At 40.6% G+C, this 24,956-nt stretch overlaps 2 protein-coding genes across 6 annotated transcripts in view; both read left to right on the top strand.

Annotated features, from left to right (window-relative positions):
- Positions 1–16,812, top strand: part of abl2 (c-abl oncogene 2, non-receptor tyrosine kinase) — a 29,316-nt gene extending 12,504 nt beyond the window's left edge. Inside the window, exons 1-11 of one of the 4 annotated variants that reach the window (XM_086161818.1) lie at positions 4,330–4,542; positions 4,999–5,160; positions 7,292–7,587; positions 7,763–8,035; positions 8,303–8,387; positions 8,468–8,645; positions 8,783–8,967; positions 9,068–9,220; positions 9,563–9,652; positions 9,852–10,034; positions 11,964–16,812. In XM_086161818.1, coding sequence (XP_086017944.1) covers positions 4,431–4,542; positions 4,999–5,160; positions 7,292–7,587; positions 7,763–8,035; positions 8,303–8,387; positions 8,468–8,645; positions 8,783–8,967; positions 9,068–9,220; positions 9,563–9,652; positions 9,852–10,034; positions 11,964–13,783 — 3,537 coding nt within the window. In that variant the 5' untranslated portion in view covers positions 4,330–4,430 and the 3' untranslated portion in view covers positions 13,784–16,812. The other 3 variants (XM_086161817.1, XM_086161819.1, XM_086161816.1) reach the window with 3 other exon arrangements.
- A 2,471-nt stretch (positions 16,813–19,283) lies between these two features.
- The window catches only part of osbpl9 (oxysterol binding protein-like 9), a 29,972-nt gene continuing 24,299 nt past the window's right edge, over positions 19,284–24,956 (top strand). For both annotated transcript variants that reach the window (XM_086161757.1, XM_086161756.1), the window contains exons 1-3: positions 19,284–19,475; positions 20,833–20,883; positions 24,151–24,229. In XM_086161757.1, the coding sequence (XP_086017883.1) occupies positions 19,365–19,475; positions 20,833–20,883; positions 24,151–24,229 (241 nt within the window). In that variant the 5' untranslated portion in view covers positions 19,284–19,364. The remainder of the gene's footprint in view (positions 19,476–20,832; positions 20,884–24,150; positions 24,230–24,956) is intronic.

Genomic DNA, 24,956 nt, shown 5'->3' with positions numbered 1-24,956 from the left:
ATAGACATGTGCAGCCTGTATATGTAGACTTTTATTCATTTGTTTATTTTTAGCCGGTGCGGCTCATTTTGAGGTGCGCTCAATAGTCCCGATGTAGCACTCTTGTTAAATCATCTTTCACTCAAACATTATCTATGTTGAGAGACGAAGAATCCTGCTTTGATTTTAGACGGTTACGATTGAGTGATAATCAAGATCACTTTTTCAACTCAGCCACGTGCTTATTATGAACCATTGCATATGTTTTAGGGAGTTTTGAAATTGAATTTGGATAATGGGATTATACAAAATATATTAAAAATACGAATACCTTTTTGTGTGTTCAGACTTGAAAGGATGAATTGTTGATCTTGGTTAGTTTAGTTAAATGTTCAAACACATTTTGGGGGGGCGGGGTGGTACAAGAGGTCGGCAGTCCTCAAGAGCAGTCGTCTTTGGAACTGAACATTTGTGGTTCGATTCCCGGCTCCTCCTAGTGTGTCAAAATGTTGTTGAGCAAGACACTGAACCCCTAACTGCTGCCTAACGGCGCTGGTGGACGGCAGCCTACTGCTCATGGTTCATCCGTGTTGGGTTAATTGCACAGAACAAATTTCCCCATGGGGATTAATAAAGGATAAATTATTATTATTATTAATATTATTATATAAATGTAACAGAATTTATTTGTTGTTATTTTCAGACACACTCTGCAAGTCCCTAAAATTAAATTTTAACATTTTCATTTTAACATTGACTTTTTGATTTAACGCCCTCTCGCTATTGAATGGTTTCTACTTCTTGTAAATCTAGCCTTGTGTCATTACATTTATTTGCTCATTGTTATCATGAAAATAAAAACTCAAAAGTTCAGGTTAGTTAAGACCTGAAGAAGAAGGAAAAAAATATTAAATGCTGGGGTCTGTAAGAGGTGATCCTGTATTGAGCTGGAAAAGAACATCTAGCTGGAGGTAAGGGACCTGGCAGTCATAGCACTAAGATAAAAAGAGAACTTTGACTAACTTTCTCAAAGTTATTCTGAACTTAAAGCTCATCGAGGCCTTCTCAGGTTGTCTTGTGGACACCTGTGGTCTCTCCCTGTAGTTGTTCTTTTCTCTCCTGTTCTCTGTTTTTATTTTTTTGAATTAACTGTCTTGTAGCATTTGAGTTTGTCTGTCCCGAAGGCTGAGGTAATCTCTTTTACATCCGTGGCGCAGGCCAAGGTTTTGTTTGAGCTTCCTGCGAGCGGCCAGCCACCTATCTCCTCACCATCATCACTATGTGTTCAGCTGGGTTATTCTTGGATGTCATGTTGTGATGTTTTGTTCTCCAGCATCTAAAAATACACTCTTACATCCATACCTATGCGCTTCTGAAACAATCTGTATTGTGTTTGACTGGGGTGTGTAGGTTATGTTATCGGATTGTTTGGTTGATTTGGTCACGTTTTGTTTGTTGATGAACGTATACAACAAAAATACCTCACAAACAGCTAAAGCCATAGCAGGGTTCTTGAAGAGCCACAGAGGTTGTGTCACAAGTAATATCTGTTCGTGGACATTTTGTGTTTGTGTATAGGGTCACCTTTGTCTCAGCTGTCTGAGGGGCTGGAGCCTTTGCGTGCCCCCCGGACATGCGAACACCCCCTCCGGCCCAGTCAACACAAAGCGTCAGTTTCTTCAGAAAACACTTGTGCTGCACCTCACACAGTATCACACACACCGAGGCACCCGGACAGTCACACGGCATACACCACGCCGACCAAGTGTGCCTTCAATCAAATGTTTCAGTACTCAATGTCTGAGCGTGGCCAGGGGGAACAGCAGCTTGCTGTTTATCTGGTTTATGAAGGATTCAAAAATGCTTTGACAACTGTGATCAGCTTAATTAAACTGCACTGTGAAAACAATTTCATGTAATTGGGTCATTCAGCGAGGGTGTTGGCCTACATGAACGATCAGGCTTTACATTTTTCTCACACACCATGTGTCTTGGATTATTAGAATTGAGGATTAGAATTCTTCAAATTGAGAACTTTGCTAATTTGTATGGCATAATGTCCCAAAAAAATCCCAAGTGGATTGATGTGATATGTAAGAGGAGCAGCTCTGACAGTTGCCCAGCAGTTGCAGTCATGCTGTTGCATTCAGTCACACACACACATATACGCTCTCTCTCTCACTCTCTCTCTCTCTCTCTCTCTCACACACACACACACACAAAGCAAAAGTGTGGGTCAATAGAGGCCCCTGAATCCCCTGGGTAACAAGCCAGCCATCTGCTGTTGGCTGCAACACCAGTCCAGCCCTCACATACTCAAACACCCCACACATATGTGCACACATCACCCTGATCCCTACTCTCCATACCATAAACCTTGACCCAGCCCTTAAATCTATATTCATGCCCCCTTTTCATTTCATGCCTACCCCAAGCCTTCTCTTTACATTTTGCGATCCTTTTTCGCCGACAGCACAAGTCATGGATGTCTGTGCCGGGGTCCACATCAAGGTTTGTTTTGAGTTGATAACAAGAAGCTAATTTCAGTATTGTTGCTTGAGATGTTTTTAGTTGGATTAAATGAAGAACAAGTGCGGTGTGAGAACTGCTCTCGGCTCGCATTCAGATCTGAAGTCAGTGTGATGATGATGATTTAGAGAAGCTCTTTTTCACCAGCGCCAGAAGAATGCACACTTGTGCTTTTCAGTCTCCATCTTGTGAGTCGGAATAGTCACGGTCAAGCTTTAAAACAATTACTCGGAGCAGTACCGTGGAATAATAAAACTACAGTGGTGGAGACTTGAAGCGGACCCAAGCAGAAGATGTATTGGGAACTATGGCTAAGCCAGGTCACAGCCAGTGCAGCATTGCAGGGCATGCTGGTCCAGGACAAAGGTGGGCATTTTTGCTGTGTACATTGTGAATGTTGGACTGTGGTGTGTCTGCCATATATTATCAGAGGCTTTTTTTTTCTGTTTTGTTTTTAATCTTATTGACACCTAATCAGCAACACTATAATAGTCTTTGAAACCAATTGAACCATACTTAATAATAATGATAATAATAATAATAATAATTTATCCTTTATTAATCCCCGCGGGGAAATTCATTCTGTGCAATTAACCTGTCGTGGATGAACCATGAGCAGTACGCTGCCGTCCACCAGCGTCAGGGGAGCAGTTAGGGGTTCAGTGTCTTGCTCAACAACATTTCGGAGGAGCCGGGAATCAAACCACGAATGTTCAGTTCCAAAGAGGATTGCTCTACCTCCGAACCCTAACCCTGATAGTGCATGCCATTTTTGTCTGATAATTCATCATGTCCAAACAACGGAAGGCTATTTCTGGTGAATTGATTCTTTGATTATTTGACATCTATTCAGCGGGTCCCGCCGAGATTTTTCTGGGAAATTTTATGTCGTTCCCCATTTAAGATCATGAGATTGACATCCCTTTTCATCAAGGGTCCAGGGTGAAAGTCTTCAGGTTAAATTATTGAAACGTATGGCAGAGAAAGGCATTAAATACCTCAGGGCGGTTTAACGCAATGCCTGACTTTCTTTGTGCTTACCGTTTACACACAATATTGCCTGTGGAGCTTCTCTGTCATCCATGTCATGGTCAGTTATTGTCAAAATCTTCTCGTAACAAGTGGACTTGCTTCAGGTCGAACTGAAGAAGCTTCTCGGACGAGAGGTGAAACGTCTCCAAGGGAAGAAAATCAAGTCCAGTTGCTACGAAAAGAAGATTTTCACAAGAATTACACACAGTATTACTTATAAATGGAATTGTTTGTGTCTGGTGGCGAATGAGATGTGTCTGATAAATGTTGTAGATCACCAAACATTTGCAAACAGTTGCTTATCGTGAAAGCACAAGTCTAAAAATAGAAGCTGGTAAGAAATTCTGGTTCACTTGCTCTGCTGTTGTGTTGCGGCTGAATCCATTTTAGAAGGGGCACATTTTTAATAACTAGTTTAATACATGCATCAAGAATCAGTAAGTTGGTTTCGTGTATTAGGAAACTGAGTTATATCTATTTCTTTTTGCCAAGAAAAAATTGTGAAGAGACGTATTTTGTCTCTCCCTTTGTGCAACAATGTTCTTTTAATTTCTTCTATTTCATCACACTCCACTCCCACTTAAGCTGCAGCTGCCCAGACATGCAGTGGCTTTGGCAACAGTTGCTGAGTGTTCTGTATGTTGAACACACATGCACCCATCATTTAGTTGTGCGCATGCGCATGTGTGCATAATGTTATCACTGAATCCACTGAAAGCAGAGGAACTCCCTTGTCTCTTTTGAAGCTCCGCCTTGCCCTCTCCTCCATATATACTATTGCAGAATCACTCCCATCTTAGACCTTCCCTGTTTAGCTGCTTGACACAGCAGGTCTCTGTATCTGAAGCGAGTGGTAACAGTGCTCTTCAGCGAGTGAGTTGGTTAAAGTAATGCCTCTGAGGTGCTTACAGGCAAACAGCAGTTTTGAGGAAGAGTGGGTGGCTCTAAGCGGCCATCATCTTCACACTGGCTTCAAGCAGGGAAATCAGCCTAAACTAACAGGTAGACCATCTTTGGACACAAATCATGGGTAAAAGCAAGACCCCTTGTTTGAATTAATAAATGCATGGGGTTGTATTTAGTCATCAGAACTTTTAATATTTATAAGGTTTGGACATGTACCTGGGTATTGATGAGAGGGGTGCTTGTTATAAACACTGGAAATTGTACAATAGACATCCATTTCTACGTCCTCTGATATCTCAATATGACTCCTGTGAGTATTGGTTTTTGCATTTTCACCGCAATTTTGTTTTAAGTCTTTTTTTTTGGGTCCGGCAACCTAATTTTGTTTGTTTTTATAAGTGTTCAATGTGTTTGCGTGCTCCTCGAATTTGTGTTTTGATTCATGACCAGACATTACAATGTTGTTCAATCCAATACCGTTGTTAATTAATCAAAGTTAGCCTCATTCTTCACCATCTTACTCGCTGTCCCTTGTTACTCTTCATCCAGAAGCTCTTCACAGGCCATTCGGCCTGGACTCTGCAGCGCTGACAGAGGCGGTACGCTGGAGCTCCAAGGAGAACCTACTAGGGGCGGCTGAGAGTGACCCCAACCTCTTTGTTGCACTTTATGACTTTGTCGCCAGTGGAGACAACACACTAAGCATCACTAAAGGTATGCAGAGTTTAGGTTTTTTCATACTGTGACACAACAACCTTTGAGCATTTTTTGACAGACTTGGGTATCTCAGAGGAAGTCCAACTTTATTTTCAAAGTCTCAATGCAAGATCTGTAATGAGAAGGTCTAGATGTTACATCAGTCTATCAAAAACATGATTTTTTTCACTTGTACAGAATAGGTATATTGTGCTATTTGTCCTACTTGTTATTTTTATAAATAATACATTCCCTGTTTGTGCATAAAATAAATGTTTGGTTTTTTTTTTGTTTGTTTTTTGCTCTTGAACTCTTAGGAGAGAACTAAGTGGTGCCTTAGAGTTACTTATATTTACAAAAAGTACATGTTTGTGATTTGCTGAATCAAGTCTCTACAATACCTCTCTGTGGGCACATTAATTTGAATGGAAACTAATGTTGCCTGGATACATGACTCAGGTAGAGGTATTTCTTATCAATCATTATCAACCACACCTCTATGAACAGTAGATATGTTGCAATTGAACATTGCGATGTCTTGTTGTCAAATATCGAGCCCTCTTTGAAATCCTCGAGGCAACGCTAACTGACAGTTCAGGAACTCCTAGTAAGAAATAGTTTAGGTGTACTTGTACAGTTATGCTGAAGGAATGTTGTATGAAGCATACCAAATATACATTGTCATGACAGCTACCCACAGTTGTGACTGCATTATTGTTTTACTGTGTACTTCTTTGGAAAACGTGTTTAGAAGATTGTTTAAAAAATGTTATCTTCTACAAATGTAAATACTTGAGTAAGGAAACACTCCTTTGGTTTGGTGAGGTTCAAGAAATCCTACCACAGGTAGACTGATGAGAACAGGTCCAATGTTAAGACATGAGTCTGTCCTCTCTCAACCCACAGCTACCTAGTAAACCAGCATTATTGTGAAATTCAAAGTTCAGAAAAGCACTGTCCGGAAACAGTATAATGATGATCGCGTTTCTACACCCAATGGATTGAAAGCTTTTATTATTGGCTTTTAATTATTCATTATTTTCAGATGACGGAGGGATCTATCTTGGATGAATGTGATGTTAAGACACTGACTCATGGAGGGAATTTTGAGATTTTCAACCCATATGCTTATCTGTTCTGTCACAAACAAGCAACCGGTGTTGCCTTTTAATTCTTTGTTTATATGCCAGTTGTTCAGCCATAGTTTAAAACAGGTGGATGAAAGCACTAAACAAGATCCAGGGACTCCGAGTCTGTGTCACTGTCATTGTCTGCTGTGAGCCTGGCCAGACCAGAGCCCTGTTAAAGTATGTGGCAGGGAGGCAGTCAATGTTTCCACTCCCACAAACCTACAGACACAGAGGAGACTGGTGAATTGGTGGGCTGGATGTGAACCATCTCTGTTAAATGCAGTGCTGTGGGTTGTAAGCAGAATGAGTTGAGTTTGAAAAAAAAAAAAAAAGACCTTTCCATAGTTCTTTTCTGACTAGCTTAAGTTAAAGCTTTTTCCTCCATGCTCAGCATGACAGTATATTAGTTTATTATTTGGTGATTTCATTTTATTTTCCCACACTGCATAGCCCCTTCACTTTGGGGTAAAGGTTATGATACTGTCATAGTGGATGGATGTGACTGCCAGAGCCCTCCCTCTACAGGTTTGACAGACATGACTGGTCTCTCCTCTCCTGCTCTGGCGTCAGAGGCAGACAGATAGTCAAAAGAACCAAGTTACTACATGCCCGGTTTTGCGTAGTCCTCTTACAAGAGAGATACTTTTGACCCAACCCCATAGTTATTAAGATAGTTTTAACAAGAGGCACGATGTATCCATGACTCCTCATGTTTTTGAGTGTTACCAAGGCATCAAGATCAACACTGTTATGTCATTAGATTCATGAATACTGAAGGACATTAAATTTAAAAAAAAAATGATTGAATGATGTCTTATCAGGGCCACATGAACCAATCAGAATATAACTACAGTATAAACTAGATTACATTTTTCTACTCTTTCCAGGTACATTCTAGACTTTCTCTGAAGTCCAATCTAACCATTTAAATAGTTGGGGGCAAAGCAAGTGCCAATTCAATCCAGTCTCTCTGAGCACCACTGGTTACAGTCTAATTTGTTTGTCTTCTGTGTTAATAGGCGAGAAGCTCCGTGTGCTGGGCTATAATCAAAATGGTGAGTGGAGTGAAGTACGCTCTAAGAACGGCCAAGGTTGGGTGCCCTCCAACTACATCACACCAGTCAACAGTCTAGAGAAACATAGCTGGTACCATGGACCCGTGTCACGCAGCGCCGCCGAGTACCTGCTCTCATCCCTCATCAACGGGAGTTTCCTCGTCCGGGAAAGTGAAAGCAGCCCCGGACAGCTATCCATTTCTCTCCGCTATGAGGGAAGAGTCTACCACTACCGCATCAACACAGCCTCTGATGGAAAGGTGCAGTTATTTGCCTGTTGAGGGAAGAGCACAGACCTATTTTTGATGTTCTCTTCCCCTTTTTGATTAATCAGAAGAGAATAAACTCACAGTTTCTATTGTGAAACAGTGTCTCTACTGTCTCTATTGTCTTTCTCTTTCCAACTGCCCGCTTCTGTTTTGTATCCCTTTTCAGGTTTATGTTACTTCTGAGAGCCGCTTTGCCACCCTGGCGGAACTGGTTCACCACCACTCCACTGTAGCTGATGGCCTGGTCACCACACTGCACTACCCAGCACCCAAATGTAACAAACCCACAGTGTACGGTGTGTCACCCATTCATGATAAGTGGGAGATGGAGCGCACAGACATCACCATGAAGCACAAACTCGGAGGAGGCCAGTACGGGGAGGTTTACGTGGGAGTGTGGAAAAAATACAGCCTCACCGTGGCTGTCAAAACACTCAAGGTTAGATATTCGTCTTGTCTTATCTCTTTGACCATTGTTTTTGAAACCTCTTTTTCTGAGTTTCTTCTTATTTGTGGTGTGACCCCCTGTAAATGATGGGACAAGAGTTGAACAGTGATTTTAGATCTCCCCCTAGTGGTGAAGATTGGTGTCACAGGAAATACAATTTCAGATACCTTGTGTGATTATCAAATGTGATGCTCTTCTGAAGCCCTCTATTTAAATTCACTGCCATTACTTTATTTGTTTCTTCTCCGGTAATTGTAGGAGGATACCATGGAAGTTGAAGAATTTCTGAAAGAGGCAGCCGTGATGAAGGAGGTTAAACATCCAAACCTTGTTCAACTTCTAGGTCTGTATTATCTTTCGTTCTGGTCCCAAGTACTCCAGAATTCAGAGAAGGTATGTGATAAGACGTGTTTTCCCCCACAGGCGTTTGTACATTGGAGCCTCCATTTTACATTGTGACGGAATACATGCCTCATGGCAATTTACTGGACTACTTGAGAGACTGTGACAAGGAGGAGGTGAACGCTGTGGTTCTGCTTTACATGGCCACGCAGATCTCATCTGCCATGGAGTACTTGGAGAAGAAGAACTTCATCCATAGGTAAGGGCAAGGTCTAAGTCTTTCTTAGGTATTTGTCATTGATCAAAATATTCAAAGTCTTCATCAAAATTGTTATTTACACAATCAGTTTTTTCAATAATCTCCCTTCCTGTTTTCTTTACCCTTCCAACTTGCAGGGATCTTGCTGCAAGAAACTGCTTGGTCGGGGAGAATCACGTTGTGAAGGTCGCAGACTTTGGTCTCAGCAGGTTGATGACCGGTGACACTTATACTGCCCATGCAGGGGCTAAGTTCCCTATCAAGTGGACCGCACCAGAGAGCCTTGCATATAACACCTTTTCCATCAAGTCTGACGTCTGGGGTGAGGATAAGTCCACCATGAAGTATTCCATTTCTCATGTTATGATACTTAATTCATGCTCACGTGTTTTGTTTTTTTCTCCCAATTATTTTCCCTCCAGCCTTTGGGGTGCTTCTGTGGGAAATTGCTACCTATGGCATGTCTCCATACCCAGGCATTGATCTGTCTCAGGTGTACGATCTTCTGGAAAAGGGCTATCGCATGGAACAGCCTGAAGGATGCCCTCCAAAGGTCTACGAACTCATGAGAGCATGTAAGTAATGCCAATATTGCCTACATTATAACTGTACAAGAGCTGGACAATAGGTACTTGATCAGAACTACAGTTTTGAAAATGTCTGGTTTCCTCATTAGACTTGCCGATCACAAACTTAACATCCTTCCCCATTATACAAGTAATACTCCCAGTATATATATTATAAGACAAGATAAACTTTATTGATTCCCATAGGGGAAATTTGTTTGTCACAGCAGCATAACAGTTTTAACATTAAAAAAAAAAGAGTTTGTGTGTGTGTATACACACACACACACACACACACACTCCTCAAAATATTTTCTTGTTTTAACATTCATTGTTTTCTGCCTTTGGCAGGCTGGCAGTGGAGCCCATTAGACCGACCATCCTTCGCAGAGATCCACCAAGCCTTTGAAACAATGTTCCATGACTCCAGCATCTCAGAAGGTGGGCCTTGTTTCTGTTTCATCTAAATCCAAATCTATTGTCACATGACGAAATTGATTCAAGAAAGACCCCTTAAAAACCTGCTAAATAAATCGTGAGATGTTAATGGCTGATTAACTTTAATATATGTCATGTACTTTATGTTATCTTGGATCCTGCTTTTTTTTTTTTTTTAACCGTGTTCCTGTTTTCATTGCAGAGGTAGCAGAGGAACTATGTAAGACCGCCTCCTCTGGTCACTGTGGGCCCCTCCACTCCTTCGGTCACGACATGCCCCTGTTGCCTTCCAAGTCTCGTACGATCCACAAGCACACAGAGAACAAGGAAAACATCGAGGGGGGGCTGGATGGGCGACCAGATCACATCCCTCACGGTCACTCAGGTATAGCCAGACACTACCCGCCAGTGGCTCCATGGTATTCTGCAGGTGTGCTGGATGATGATGGTGATGTAACGAGTCGACTGCAGCGTCGCCAAGCCCGCCGTCTGAAGAGAATGGCAGTCATTTTTCCATCCATCCAGGCGGGTGGTGCAAGTATTATCTTGCCTTCACCCAGTGCTGTGTCCGGCAACTCTGCAAGGCCCAGTGTCTCTCAAGAACAATGTCTCAAGGAATAGGAGCAGAATACCTTTGAAAGGGATATTATGATCAAATTTGTTTTCAATATCTTATTCATACTTTTCATCAAGAACATACTTATCCTTCATAATCACTGAATAATGCAAAATGAATGTTAGAAGAGAGAGATGAAATCCCACTCTAAAGACAAACTGAGGTAGTTCTGTGTAAAATATGTAACCGTTTTTTGTGCCCAAAATAATGGAAGGTCCCCATGAACAACACCACACTCTATTTTAGTGGAAAGATGATAAAATATCTAAGTGACAGTCATACAAGTTAATTGTTTTTCTATGATCACAACAGCTATTCTTGCTTAGTTTATCCTGCCTAAATTAGTTTTTCTGCCGTCTTACTCAATCCTTGAATACAATAGTTAATCACAAAAGATTCCAGCATTAATATTGTGACTAAAGCATTCTTTGGGATTTTATCTTTTGTGTTTTCTTTTAAAATCGATATCACTATAATTCTTCCAGGAATTCTAAGAGATATATATCTGCAACTAGCTTGGTCTCAGACACACACACAAATATAAAATGTGATCATTTGTGATGGGAATAAGCATGGTCATATTCTTACTATATAATTTCCTGGTAGTGATCTCTATTTCATAACTCCTAAACTCATATGATATTGTTTTCCAACCCTAACATTGAATGCTATTAATATATTTTGTGTTTATCTTATTTTTTGTGTTTGTATTTTAAGTTATGTAATAAAATGTTAATTTTGTTTGTCTTGTGATGTCAGACATCTGTCCAATCTGATTGTTTTGTCTGTCCTTCTGTTAAAAATCTTAAACTCCTGTTTTTAAAGTCTTAAACCCCCAACCATTTTTATTTACCCCCTTGATTATTAACAATATCATTATAATATAATAATATTAATTATTAATATTAATTCATATTATCATTACTTTGATGTCATTCACATAAGCATTCACTAACCCAAATAACATGTGTTAAGTAAAATAAAAGTCAGCACCAGCATACAACGTTGATGTGATAACTTATACAAATATACATTCAACTACTTTACAAAATGAAATGTATTTGTCTCTCATCAGCATTTAATGACAGTTTTCTGAGACTTGTGCATCATTTGAGGACTGGGTGATATGAACATCATGAATTGTTAGTTTATTAACTGTTCTATTGTACTTGAAAAGAAATTTAATGCACAGTTTAATCTAAATTGGTATTCCAAATCAAGTAAATCAGATCTGTCTTAATGTTATTTCTGATAAATTTGAAACAGGAAATTTTTACATTACTGTATCACACCTTTCATTACTATGCATCTCCAATATGACAAACATTGATATATCTGGTTTGTGATGTTCTGTACCTATGTGGACATGATGCATTGGAAATGGCCCTATTTTAAGTTGTGAACATAGTCATTAACCTATTAATTTGCAAGTGGATTAGCTTGCATATGAACATTACACATGGGTTCATATATCTCCTCTTTTCGGTCCTTTTTCTTTCATTTCATTTCAAGAGGACGGGTTGTGCAACATATAATTTCATCACAAAGCTGTCTTAGCAGGATAAGTGATGAATAGAGTTGGCAAATACCCGTCATTAAATGTCCTCGGGAAATTACATAACTTTTGTAACAAAGATTGACATGTTTATACAAGGCTTTGTTTTATGATTTTAATCCGTTTCTGTCTTGTCTTTCCAGGCTGGGCTTCCTCCCTGCTTGCAGGGGACGGCCGATCAAGCAGCTCTCCAGCGCTGCCACGAAAACAGCAGCCACGTGATAAATCTCCCAGCAGCAATTTAGATGATGCACAGGATGCGGGGACGTTCACACGGGACCGCAAGCCTAGTTTTTTTAGCTCCTTCATAAAGAAGAAATCGTCTTCCTCCTCGTCATCGCCGTCTGCTCAGCACCAACAGAACCTCCCAACGCCACCGAAGAGGAGTAGTTCATTTCGGGAGATGGAGACGCCGCCTCACAAGACATATGAGCCCACCGCTGATTTCAGTGCTCCTCCTCCGCTGCCCCAGTCAGACAGTGTCGGGGGCTTTTCTGCCTCTCCATCTCATTCCCATGGTGAACAGACCCAGACGCAGTCCCGCTGCTGCGGAGCGGCTTTCGGACAGAAACCTTCCAGCGGAAGCCTCAGTTCACAGATAACTAGCGGCAGCAGTTGGGGAGGGCTCGCTGGATTCTTTACCCCTAGGCTAATCAAAAAGACCTTGGGTTTACGGACAGGAAAAACAGTCTCCTCTGAAGACGGCGGGCCGAAACCTTTTCCTCGGTCTAATTCTACCTCCTCGATGTCAGCTGGGCTGCCAGACCTGGAGCGTATGGCTCTGACTTTACCGAGGAACCGAAGTGCTAAACCCCCTCTGGAGAGAACAGCCTCCACAACCTCGCAGCCAGAGAACGGGGCGACACGGCCCTCAGAAACTCTGCTCAGGAGGATGGATGAAGGGACGGCACAGATCAGGGAAAGGCCCAAAGCCAAGCTAATACCCCGAAACCCTGCCGTCGGGGTGAGGGCACCAGGGGTCGGGGGGGAGGTCGGGGAATCGGACACTCTGTCCCGGGTTAAGGAGGGTAGAGAGGAGAGCACGGGAGGGTCAGACAGGCAGCAAAACTGGTCATCCCCATCTAAGACTTCGAGTTCGAGTGCTTCATCGGCCGCGGCAGGTGCACCACCTCACAATCACAAAGTTCCAGTCCTTATCTCCCCCACACTGAAGCACAGCCCAGCTGACGTGCACCTAGTTGGGCTTGACTCTCAGGGGAACCGCTTCAAACTGCTGTCGGAGCACCAAGCAGACCGGGACAGGCCACGACTTGTCAAACCCAAGTGCGCACCCCCTCCACCTCCCACCGTACGGAGCCTACATCACTCGTACAGCGGCGACGGGGAGGAGCATGTCGGAACGGCACCTGTGGAAGTCAACGGAGACACCTTGAAAGGTCATAGGTCAGGACGATTGTCAGGAGGAGTGACTACGGGCAGACCATCAGTGCCGCCACCACAAGTGCCTCCCGCATCTTCCTCCTCCTCCCTCTCCTCATCTTGCCCTTCCAACACTAACGTGACTCCCACCAAAATGGCCAACGGAGCCACCACCCCTGCCTCGTCACATTCAGCGCCGTCAGCCGGTTCCAAAGTGTCACTGCGACGAACAAGGCCGCAGTTGGAGAGGGTGCCCCTGGAGCGGGTCAGCCGGGAGGCCCTGCTGGAGTGCGCTGAATGCCTGAGCAACGTTCTCCACGCCAGCTCCGAAGGCCCCACCAGCAGCCAAGTGCTGGATGCTGGCCACCAGCTGCTAGACTACTGCTCAGGTTATGTGGACTGCATCCCTCAAATGAGGAACAAATTTGCCTTCCGAGAGGCCGTGGGGAAGCTGGAGCTTAGCCTGCAGGAACTGAGGGCTACGTCCTCGGGAGGTGGGGGGCTGAGTTGCTCGGGTTCCAACTCTGTACTAGACAACCTGCACAGCTGTGTTAAAGAGATTAGTGATGTAGTGCAGAGGTAGCCACTGTGACAGGATCGACTCCCCAACAGACATTTGTATTCTTTTTGGTTCCTGGTTCTATTGACAGCTTTTTGGGGGACAAACGAGATCAATCTCTTAAGCACCTCAGAGAAATCACTAAAAAAAAAAAAATGTAATATTTTTAATTGTTTACAATCAGCTGTTTCATAAAATGCCAGTGTGGTCACTCACTTTTGCTCTGATCTGTACATAATAAGAAATGTTTAAACCAAATCAAGTGTGGTTAAAGTCATAACATGAAATGTTTTGCCCAAGTTTTCCACCATGATAAAGGACTTCTTTTAAAAATGAATGTTAAGTACATCAGCTGTGTGTAGCTGGCCCAGTTCCAAGGTCAAGCCTAAGCCCACTCTGTTTGTCGCATTGTCACACGAGTGTCAAATGTGGTGTGTGTGCCCAGCCTTACTGCGAATACTGGACAACTGTTTTCCTTGATAAAAGCAAGGAACCTTTCACAAACATCTGACTTATCATTTGGATATAGTGTTTCCTGGAATATTTTGCTCGAGTCGGGGGAAACTGGGTGACCATAAGCCATTCTTAAAAAGCCTTTGTGAGCTGGAAGATAGAAAACGGGATCAGTGTTGGGATTCACTAAGAAAATGATTTTTATTTTTATTTTTTTTCAAACCTGATCAAAGCTTGTGTTCGAGAGTGATCTCAAATAATTATCGGAATAATCATTCATTTCAAGATTAATATTCACGTGTTACCCTTCACACTGCTCATCACTAACAGTAAGATTTATTTGACAAGCATGTAGATAACATTGAATGAAACCAAATGTAGGTTAAACAACTCTAGACCTTAAAAGAAAATGATGGTGTGAAAACAAAACGTTTATTTGAAAAATGAATGTGGGATGTCTTATATGCACAGCATTTGTCTCCGCTTCAGTGACGTGACAGATCTCTACACTTCCCCACCGCTCTAAAGCATTTCAATATTTATGCCCAGTTGTCGTTGCACAGAACATTTCTTCCTCGTATGACAGCATAGAAAATAGACGGAGAGCACAGGGTAGCGCGTGAGCAGGTGAATCGGGACAGTATGTCTACAAGTGTCCTTCGAGTATGGACAGTGCTGGATCCCCTGTAGCCTTGTCGTGGCCTCAGTGCCTCAAAATCCTTCAGTGTATTAACACAGCAAAATGCCGAGAGCTACTCACACGAATCATACAGTACTGGTCTCTCAACAAACTGCAGTATGTCTTCAGCACATGAGCGATTTGTACATTATATTGATTTAAAGAAAATGCTTTCTAGAATGTCTGTATGAACTTGAATTTTAAATTATTCCTTTTTTTATTAAAAGCACAGACCTATTTTGAGAGAAAAGTTATGTTTATTTGTTTTCTTTCATATCCAGGAAGCAAACAATTATTTGTTGTCACAGCATAAAGAGCAATGTTTTTGACTGAGGAGAAGCAAGACTGAGGCCTGCATATCTGCTTTATGAATGTATTGTTCAGAAATGAACCCGGTCCAATGTTCAACAGCATGATTATTTTGTCTTTCAAGGTGCCATTTTTAATTATTTATTTTTTACATTTTATTATTGGTCTCAAGTTCTAATATTGGACAGAAAAAGCCTTGTTTTATTTTTGTTTTTGTTTTTTCCTTTCAGCACAATTGAAACCGTGTACAGTGCCACACACAAATCATTTATTTGTGCAAACATCTTTATGTACACTGGATAAGGCTTTAGAAGCATTGGCTCATTGATATGCAACATGTGAATACTTCAAAAATGAAAATGCCTCTATCTGTAAACACTGCAGGTCCATGTCACTTCAGATCTCCCTTTGAATGACACTTGATGGATTACCTAGTAGCCATTTATGTCAGATTGTTACGTGGTGCTTTTTATTTCATTTCATGATTTGTATGTCAGAAAGAAGGTCCTGTTTCTTGCCAAATCTGATACCATGGAACAAACTTTGTTTCTGTCCGTTGTGAGTTTTAACTAATCGTGGCGAAAAATGTTCATCTTTTTTCCATAATTCTTGGTGCCTTTTTTTGTTAGCAAATGATTTATGTACAGTTCATCACCTGAACAAGAATCACAAGTGTGGTAGCCTGTGTTGAAAACATCATGTGTTGTTCTGTTTGCCATGAGATTGTGATATGGTCCTCACTTACTTCATATGTCTTTTGGAGGTCAAAGAGGGAGTTGAAAAATACACTATTAAAAGCAAATATTTTGAGTCAGAAAAAGTTTTTATTTTGATTTTTTTGGGGGGTGTTTGTGTGTGTGTGGCCAATGACACTGTTGCCACCCCTTGTCTCCCCAAGTAGACCTAAAATTAAAACCTTAGAGCCTTTGTTATCTGACAATGATCCCATCTTTAAGTTTTCACTGTGCTCTTGATTATTGCCTTGTGCCAGTCTGGGCTTTTTAAACATTTATGTTGTTTTTTTTGTTTGTTTGTTTGTTGTCATGTGATCCAGACTCTTTCAACTACTTAGAGCCACGTTTAAAATAACAAATCAATCTCCAGAATCAGATGCTTTTGAGCTCCTTTAAAAACAAATGGAAAATGGGCAGTTGTCAACAACCTTTTAAATATTCCTCACATCTGACATGGTTAAATATATGAATGGACCTCAAAATAATTTCTCGTTCTCAGTCACTGCAATGTTTTCTTTTATGTTACCTGCATTTATCTTGTATATCTGTTTTGTTTTTGTTTGTTTTGTTGTTTTCTTCCATTCTGTCTCCCTGTTTTGAAAATAGCTCTGGAGAAAGTGTGCACATATCATTATACCAAAGGCCACTTCTTCAGTTGATCAAGTGCAATGAAACCAACACTCACACACAGACACACCGTAATGGAATATGTGAATCTAAACAGGGATGAAAATGGCAGAGATGTTAACATGAACTTTTTTTATTGTAGAAAATATATATATTGTTTTTTTATTTAAAGCTCACATTATATATTACTGTGAAGTTCTGCTTATCAGTGTTAAGCCTATTGTAAATAATAAAGATATTGATGAATACTGTTTACCTTTTCGTTACTTGAGTTCTGAAGTGGACTTAAGGAACTTCAAGATGAAGTCTTTCTTGACAAGTCTGGTCAGAGGGAGTTCCTGTTCTTCTCTTTGAGTTTAAGTTTGTTTTTTTTTTTTGCTTAATTTTCTCATAAATTTCTTAATTAGTCTGGGAGCAAAACAACCATACATAATTTTTAAAATCAGAGGTAACATTTTCAACCTTTGAAAGTTTTCCTTATCAGCTAACATTTTTCTTCTGTGAGGATTCACAGCAGTTAGCATCAATTGATCACCTTACTGCCATCTTGGAGTTCCTTTTTTCCTCCCTAAGTGCCTCTTAATTTCATGTTGGTCCTCTTTTTACTGCCATATCCAGGCTCCATTCTCAGTCCCATCTTTCAAGTCTAGTTGTCCTTAAAAAAATTAAATAAGCATTTCTCCCACTTGACATGTTTCCATTCTCTGACATGCTTTGAAATATTACTTCCATCCAGTTTACTCCGCTCAGCTCCGTTACTATGGTGACAAACGCACTTAACCATGGGTGGTTTCTTATAATTAACTGAGCTATTGAGAATATTGTATATAGCCCTTACCCTGCTTATTAGGCCTTGTAATTGCTGTTAATTATAATTATGATCAAAATGATCCCTACTCTGGTCAATTCTTCCTCCGCTTAAGTGGCCACCAAAGGGCTCTTGCTGGAAGGTCCTATTTTCAAATGAAGGCCAAGGTCTCAACAGTCAAATTGTTGTAGAGTCAGCAGGTTGGGATTTGACTCGCAGCCCAGGTTAAACATCATATGTATATGTAGCCAATTACAATATTACGTGTGGCAGTAAGGCGAAGGCGGAAACAGTTGTTTTTCAAAATAAGCTCCATAAGGATCTTGTGATGACCATTTGTAGAAAGCATTTATGCTCTTAAACTATATCTTCAATGAATGATTAATTGAGCAATTATTTTTGTTAATAACCAGTCCCTTATTTTGTGTGCAAAGCAAAAGAAGGTTTCATTTCTCAACAAAATAAAATATTCCAGAAAACTGTCCTTTGTACACTAAATGATTTATTGTGTAATGAAGCGCTGCGAGAGATTTAATAACACAATGAAGTGTTACAGGGAACGTTGCACTGCACTTGTTAGCAGTCTGTCAATGAATGGTCTGTCTGAATGAACATACTAGCATTTTGAATATAATAGGTGGACATTAATGCAGCTTATTTAATAAAAACTAATACATATAGAAGTAAACAAAGGGTTGTGGTATAGTATGTGGTTTGTTTACTAATTTGGACCAACCCAGATGATTCAGATCACTGTACATGGTCTTACACATAAGCTCTACAATAAACGTTTTTCTTCCAGAATGTAAAAAGGGGCATTAAGCTATAGGGGCTGACTTTTATTTTGTAAGGTTACAATTTTCCATATTAGTAAATAGAGGTGGTAGAACAAAATTCTGTTTTCATTTGTTTTTTAATGCATTTGGAAATAGCAAAGAATTTACTGGTAATGCGAGGTGGCTTACTACTATTACTACAAACAATAATAATTGTAATCCATCCTGCAATCGGGGTCATGGGGGACGCTGAAGCCTATCCCAGCTGTCATCAGGTGAGAGGCGGGGTACACCCTGTTCTGGACGCCAGTGAAATAATAACAATACTTTTAAAACAATGAAAAAGTACACCTTAATTAGAACAATGGACTATGCCAGTGTTTCCATGTAAATTCTAACCAGCTTTGAGGAAAAGGGTGTCTACTATTTTTCATAATTTGATCAAAATAATATATGATATAATAATAATAATTCTTCAATATTAATGTCTTCCTGTTGTTAACAAAAAAATGGGGAGTGGTGGAAGCAGCTTAAATCAAATAATAGAGCAGCGTTTTTCAGTTTGTTTCTTTTTATTGTTTTTTATTTATTTTTATTAAACATATAAAGTATAAAAAGACAAAACATATGAACAAACAAGCATGGCTGAACATGATTGAATGTCAATTATACTAACAGGCATGAGGAGAAATGAGGACATTCATTTTGTATGCAATAAATTAACTAAGAGTAAACAAGATTAAAGGTCTGTGAGAAATGTTTAATTTTAGAAATAAGGGGGAAAATGATTAATGAATTAAAATAATAAAATAAATAATAATAACAATAATAATAATAATAATAAAATGAATAAAAATGGCAAGGGGAATACAGGAATATCAGTCATATGAGATGAGATGAGATGAGAACAACTTTATTCCCGAAGGAAAATGTTGATTTGGGGGATTGATGATATTGATGATATTGATGATATTTTGGGGATCTTCCCACAAGTTTTTATATGGTAAGATTTTTTATATAATTCAAGATCGTTTATAAAGAACGTGAAATCGGGGGGACATTTTTGCATTCTGTTTTGTATGAAGAACTTGGCCAGACCTAAAATAACATTGACACTGAGTTAATTTCTTTTGTGCGTTTTTCTGTTTCATCGGCGACATCTGACCCATGACGTCACTCTAGAGCATATCCGACTCCTCCCAGCCGCCGCTTTGTAAAGATGGCGTCCATCATGGAGGGGCCGCTGAGCAAGTGGACTAACGTCATGAAAGGTTGGCAGTATCGTTGGTTTGTTTTGGACTACAATGCCGGCCTTCTGTCGTATTACACGGTACGTTCATTTTAGATAGTTATACATACCGAACTGCTGTCTTCGGGAGATTATACGGGAGAAGTTGTCGTAAACCTCAACTAGTATGGTGAGGGCCTGCTGTTTGTCAGGAGTTGGGAATCTCGGGCACAAAACAGGCACGTCGGGTGAGTGACGGACCCTCGCATTGACCAATCAGGACCGTCCTCGGGTAGCAACCGACGAATCGAGTAGCGGTATTTTCTGCCACACTTCCGCTAGGCTAGCTTGCTGGCGAAGGTAAAAAGCCGAAACGCTTTAACCTGTTTCGGCGTCGTTGCAGGTTGCAAAGTGACCCAGACTGGACAAAAATATAAAACGGCGCAGGTTAACGACGCAGCCAGGCGTTCCGGCCTGTATATTTTCAAGGATAATACAAATTAAGGCTCTGTTGGAGGGGTCGACAAAATAAGGCTAACAGCTCTTAGTTGAAGGAATAGAATGTTGTCATCAATTAGAGTAAAGTGGCGTACGCTATACAATACTATCTAGTCCGCGGAAATAATAAAGGTGATCAGATTATACTACCGACTAGAGCTACTGTCTTCAGAAAGTTGACAAAGTCGCCAGAGTAGCTGGACGATGAAGCTGGGGAGCGTTATGATAGGGATTTCGTATGGGGGAAACTCCAGCTTAAAGCACCGCTGATATTTAGGCAAACTATAACCTGCTACCATTTGTTTAGACTCCTGCTCTACAGTGAACCGGGTCGAGAGGTGTGGCAATACACTTGGGTACTGAATTGTGTCTCGATTCAGTGGACTTTATCAAAGTCCTGAAAAGCAATGTGATCTAATGTCCAATCAGAACAAGTAAGAGTACTGAAGAGCAAAGTAACGTCATCTTTTTACATGTACATGTTACAGGTCAAATGTCAACCACATGTAGCATAAATACTTCTGACCATGTGTGGGGGAAAACTCTAATTGATCATTTTTTGGCCAGTTTGGTTGTTTTTGCTGTACTTCAACTAAGCAGACAAGTGCAGAGTGCTACCACTTGGCCCGAGTCCGTCTTCAGTTCCATGCTTTGCCTTTATTGTTCTCTTGCCGTGCATGTTCCTGTTGGGAGTTCAAGGTGATACAAGTGAACTATCTCTGATCACAACAAACTGCAGTTTATAACTTATTCTAAATGTATATATTTATTCTTTTTTTGGTAAAGTTCTAAAGTGTAATCCAAAACAGCTGAATCCTGCAGTTCTACAGCTTTTACATTGCAATGTCTCCTCTGTAATAATTCGTTGATGGATTCATATAGAATATTTTGGTGTCTGTCTGTCCATCCATGTCTAGTGCGCTTTCCCTTACTAAGAACTATTTGCAATGTTGGTTTCTAGTCAAAGGACAAGATGATGCGTGGATCCAGAAGAGGCTGTGTACGACTCAGGGTAAGATACTTGAGACCACTGGACTGCTACTTGGCTTAATTTCTGCTATGTTTTATCAAGCACTAATGCTTCTTCAGTGTTTGAGGTTATAACGCATCATATCCCTATGCGGCACCTTTTTGTATGATAATTCTCAGCCATCAGATCTCACTCAGCAATGTTTATATAACTGATAACTGTGATATATCTTGCTGGTTTATTTGCCTAATTCAACCAATATAATGGGTTTCTACGAATCATGTCCAGAGCTCTTGTAATTGGTAAAGGCGTTTTCTTTGGTGCATCTTTGTTACTTGGTAATGTCCACTAGAGGGCAACAGCTTCATTAATACTGCACCTGTCCTGGTTCTTCATAAACATGAAAGTGGAAAAACTTGCTGTCACAGGTTGTTACTGTTTGAGTTGTAGTCCTGAAAAGCGTGATCTTGTTTCTTCTAAATAAAGGTATCCAAACAATACCTAACAAATGTATCTCATCAGAATGCCATGTCCTAGTTTCCTTGTTGCTGAAGTAAAATGTGTTGAGAAGTCAGATAGTCTCTTGCGTGCTTCTGTTTTCTTTTTCCCCTCTACCTTCAAAAAGCACTCGCTATCAAGCTTAATTGCAGTGTTTCAGTTCAGTATTCACTCCATCTTGACTTTTATTCAAACTGATCGTCCCATCTGTCTGGTCTACACTATTTACCTTTATCATTAGTTTTACCCTTTTGTGGACAGGGTGCTGGAACAAGAGGAATATTTTTTTTTCCTCCTTCAAAATAAAATTGCTTACAGTTGATGATGTTGTTTGAGGCGGTGCTTCACTTTAAGTACAATTAAAGCAGCCATAACAACAGGTGTTGTGCCACATAATAAGCCAACACAGCTGTTTCAAATGGTCTTCCCTAGTATATACAAGCTGATGCTTGATTTTTGACCAGAGGAATCCAGGACCATCTGAAAGTGAGATGAGAATCTAATATCTTTTATTTCCCAGGTATCACTAGTTGTCAAGTTTCCCTTACTTTTAAATTGCTAGTGCATTTAAGGATCTGCAACACCGAGCCCATAAGGTAAATTAAAATAACAACTGAATATGCAATCACCCTGCAGTTCATTTTTTTTGTGTTTCAGTCATGTTATCTCAGGATTTATTGAAGAGTAGAAATAATATCTCAAAGTTTGAATTATTGAAACATATAAAGGCATGATATTTCCAAGTGGGTAGCTTTTCCAACTTTAGCCCTATATTTGTCACATCCAACACATTTGGCCACTGCATTTAACCGATCAAGGATGAACCAAGATCAGAAGGCACTTAGGAGCGCCAGGGATTCAGTGTCTTGCTCAACAATACTTTGACAGGCAAGGAGGAGCACGGGAATAGAACCAGGAATGTTTGGGAACAAGGACGACCACTCTAGCCACGTGGTTTACTGCACTTAAAATTTTGTTTTTCTTTTTTCAGTCATTAAGTGTGCCAAATATTGCTCAACCTCCTTCAAAGTGTCAGAGGGCTCCCAATAAATAGCTGTTTTGTCCTGCATAATATCCTCGACAGAAATATAATTTAATCAGCATTATAAGGCTTAGGGATGGATGGATAGATAGATAGATAGATCTTATCGTTTTAACAGTTTTTCAGGTCGCCCTCAAGTTTTGCTTTTGGTTTAGCTTTTTCTTTTTTTTTTAATCCAACCCATGTTTTGTAGCAACAATAAAGAGGGCTTTCCTAGTCTTGTATGCAATAAACTAAACTATCGCTAAAGTGTTGTCATTCGGTTGATATTTTTCATGTCTATCTGACAGCTATAATTAGTTTTTTCTTTTCATGTGTATGTGTGGGAAATTGTTCAGCATTGTACAGACTTAGTTGTCTTTCTGGTTCCTCATCAAATCTCCAGTGCGGTCCACTGCAAACTCAGCCTTTTTTTCTTTTCTTTTCCTTTCGACTTTTCTCTTCAGGGGTCAGCACAGCGAATCAACCTTCTCCATCTAACAAACTGCCTTTACTAAATCACAGTTTTTCAAAGTCTAACAATGCTGTCAAAGACATTGAAGCCCGTAACAGCTTGTCGCTAGAAAAATAGACACTTATCTTCATCGAAAGCCATTCAGAGCTTTTCACACAGATGATGAGGATGAGCTGAGTTCAACAGGATTCATGTAATATACAGGAAGTAAGTCAGCCCAACACAGAAATTACATTTATATTCATTATTGCTGTGCCCATTTGAAATGATTTCCTTTACAAGTCACATGCAGTGTGAGGCAAAACCTTCAAAAGCTATGGACTTTGTTTATAGTCAGGGTCATTTTGGGGGCTGGCTGGTAAGGCATCAAGTTTGAAATGAAAAGGAACAGAATAATGACAAAATCCAAAAAGGAAAAGAATATACAAAAATGACAAAAAATAACAATGGCTGAAATATATTGACCTGGGACGTAATCAAGTTAAATAAACTAAATTTTGATGAAAAAATCCTCAATAACTATACACATGTTGTGGTGTTGTGGATATCCTCCTTAACAGACAAAATTGATTATTTCAATTTTACAGCTCGTGTAATTTTTGGATAACTAAGTTGCAAATTACTAAAGTATTAATTACTCAATGTACCACAATGTTGGAAAGTCTCTTGTTCATTCCTTGCCTGTTAATTCAAATTTAAATATCTATTAAAGCCAGAATTTATTAGCACAGAGCTCAGGCATTACTGTTTTTTTGTTTTGTTTTTTTTGATATTCTGAACCATAACCATGAATTATAAAAGCTGTGTGTGTATGCAATGGATTGTTAGACACTTTTCAAGTAATTCAGTAGTTTCATCTATTGTCCACTTCTTCATAATCAGCTGCCGGGTTAGTTTCTGTTGCATGGAGCATTTACTGCTGCTCGTCAGCAGGCTCTTGCTCTGCAGTTCTCTCTCTCCCGTTGGCTGCTTGGTGTTAGTCCCCTGTCTTTTCTCTCCACCCTTCCCTGCCTTTTCTCCTCCTTCACTCTCCCAAATCCCTCCTCCTCCTCCCCTCCTTTCTTCTCCAGTCCTCCAAAAGGCTTCACTTGTATATGTGACGCTGACAGAAACATTGTGTGTTTTATTGTGACAAAAAGATAAGGCAAGAAGATATGACGCTTGAGCGTGTCGTTAAGGTGCATCAGGAGTAATTTATAAAAGGTTAGAGGATTGCAGAAACATGTGGAAAGCATGTGAATGGAAATGAAATTGGGGTATAACATGCCCCCCTCTCTGACCGCCTGCTTCTTCACCACTTCCTCTATTTGCTCAGGGAGCTGTGATCGGCATAGATGACGAGGACGACAGCACTTTCACCATCACAGTGGACCAGAAGACTTTTCATTTTCAAGGTGAGATGTCGATCTAATTAATATGTACACCTCTCTCCTCTTTCGCTGGTCAACACTAGCTTTCTTTTCCTGTGATCTGTTTTTCATCCATCCCTGCTTTTCTCGCTCACTGTCTCTCTCTCTCTGTCTCGCTTTCTCTGTCTCTCTCTCTCTCTCTCTTTACCCCCGCCTCTCTGTCTTTAAAAGACTTTGATTGGCCTGCTTTAATGCCAGGAAACACATGGTTACAGACATCTTGGCAATGTCAAAACGAGATATGTGCATCTGAGCTTTTCCTCCCTTCCTGTGGCACATCTCGAAGCTCTGAAGGTGGACTGACACATATATCTATCAATAGTTATTATATGTTCCACTGCATGCTAGAATCCTCTGGAAAAGAACAAGCAAGTAAGGATTTTGTAAATTCCTCGCCCCCCCCGACTGCGGCTGAGGAGCAGGATTGCTGCTTCTGTGTTTCTGCAGTTGAGCCTCTGGGAATAATAAGGGAATACTGCTGAGCTGGAAGCTTAGCGCAGGTCTCTTCTGGTTGCTGCTATCTCCGTCCTTCGCTATACCTCTGCCACGGCTTGCGATCTAACAACAAGTCACTCCATAGGGGCAGGATTGGCTCCCAGCTACAGCATCAGCCCCCTCCCGTCGTGTCAACCCTTCCCTCCTTTTTGACAGAATTGTTCAGTGCACCACAGACACCCTTTTTCTAATTCTACCATTCACCAGGTCTAACCTC

The sequence above is a fragment of the Fistularia commersonii genome, chromosome 16, assembly GCF_037954325.1.
Source record: "Fistularia commersonii isolate RoL2024-O1a breed Wild chromosome 16, RoL_Fcom_v1.0, whole genome shotgun sequence".
NCBI lineage: Eukaryota > Metazoa > Chordata > Actinopteri > Syngnathiformes > Fistulariidae > Fistularia > Fistularia commersonii.
Note: the sequence above shows the minus strand (reverse complement) of the source record. Positions and strands in the feature narration are given on the sequence as shown.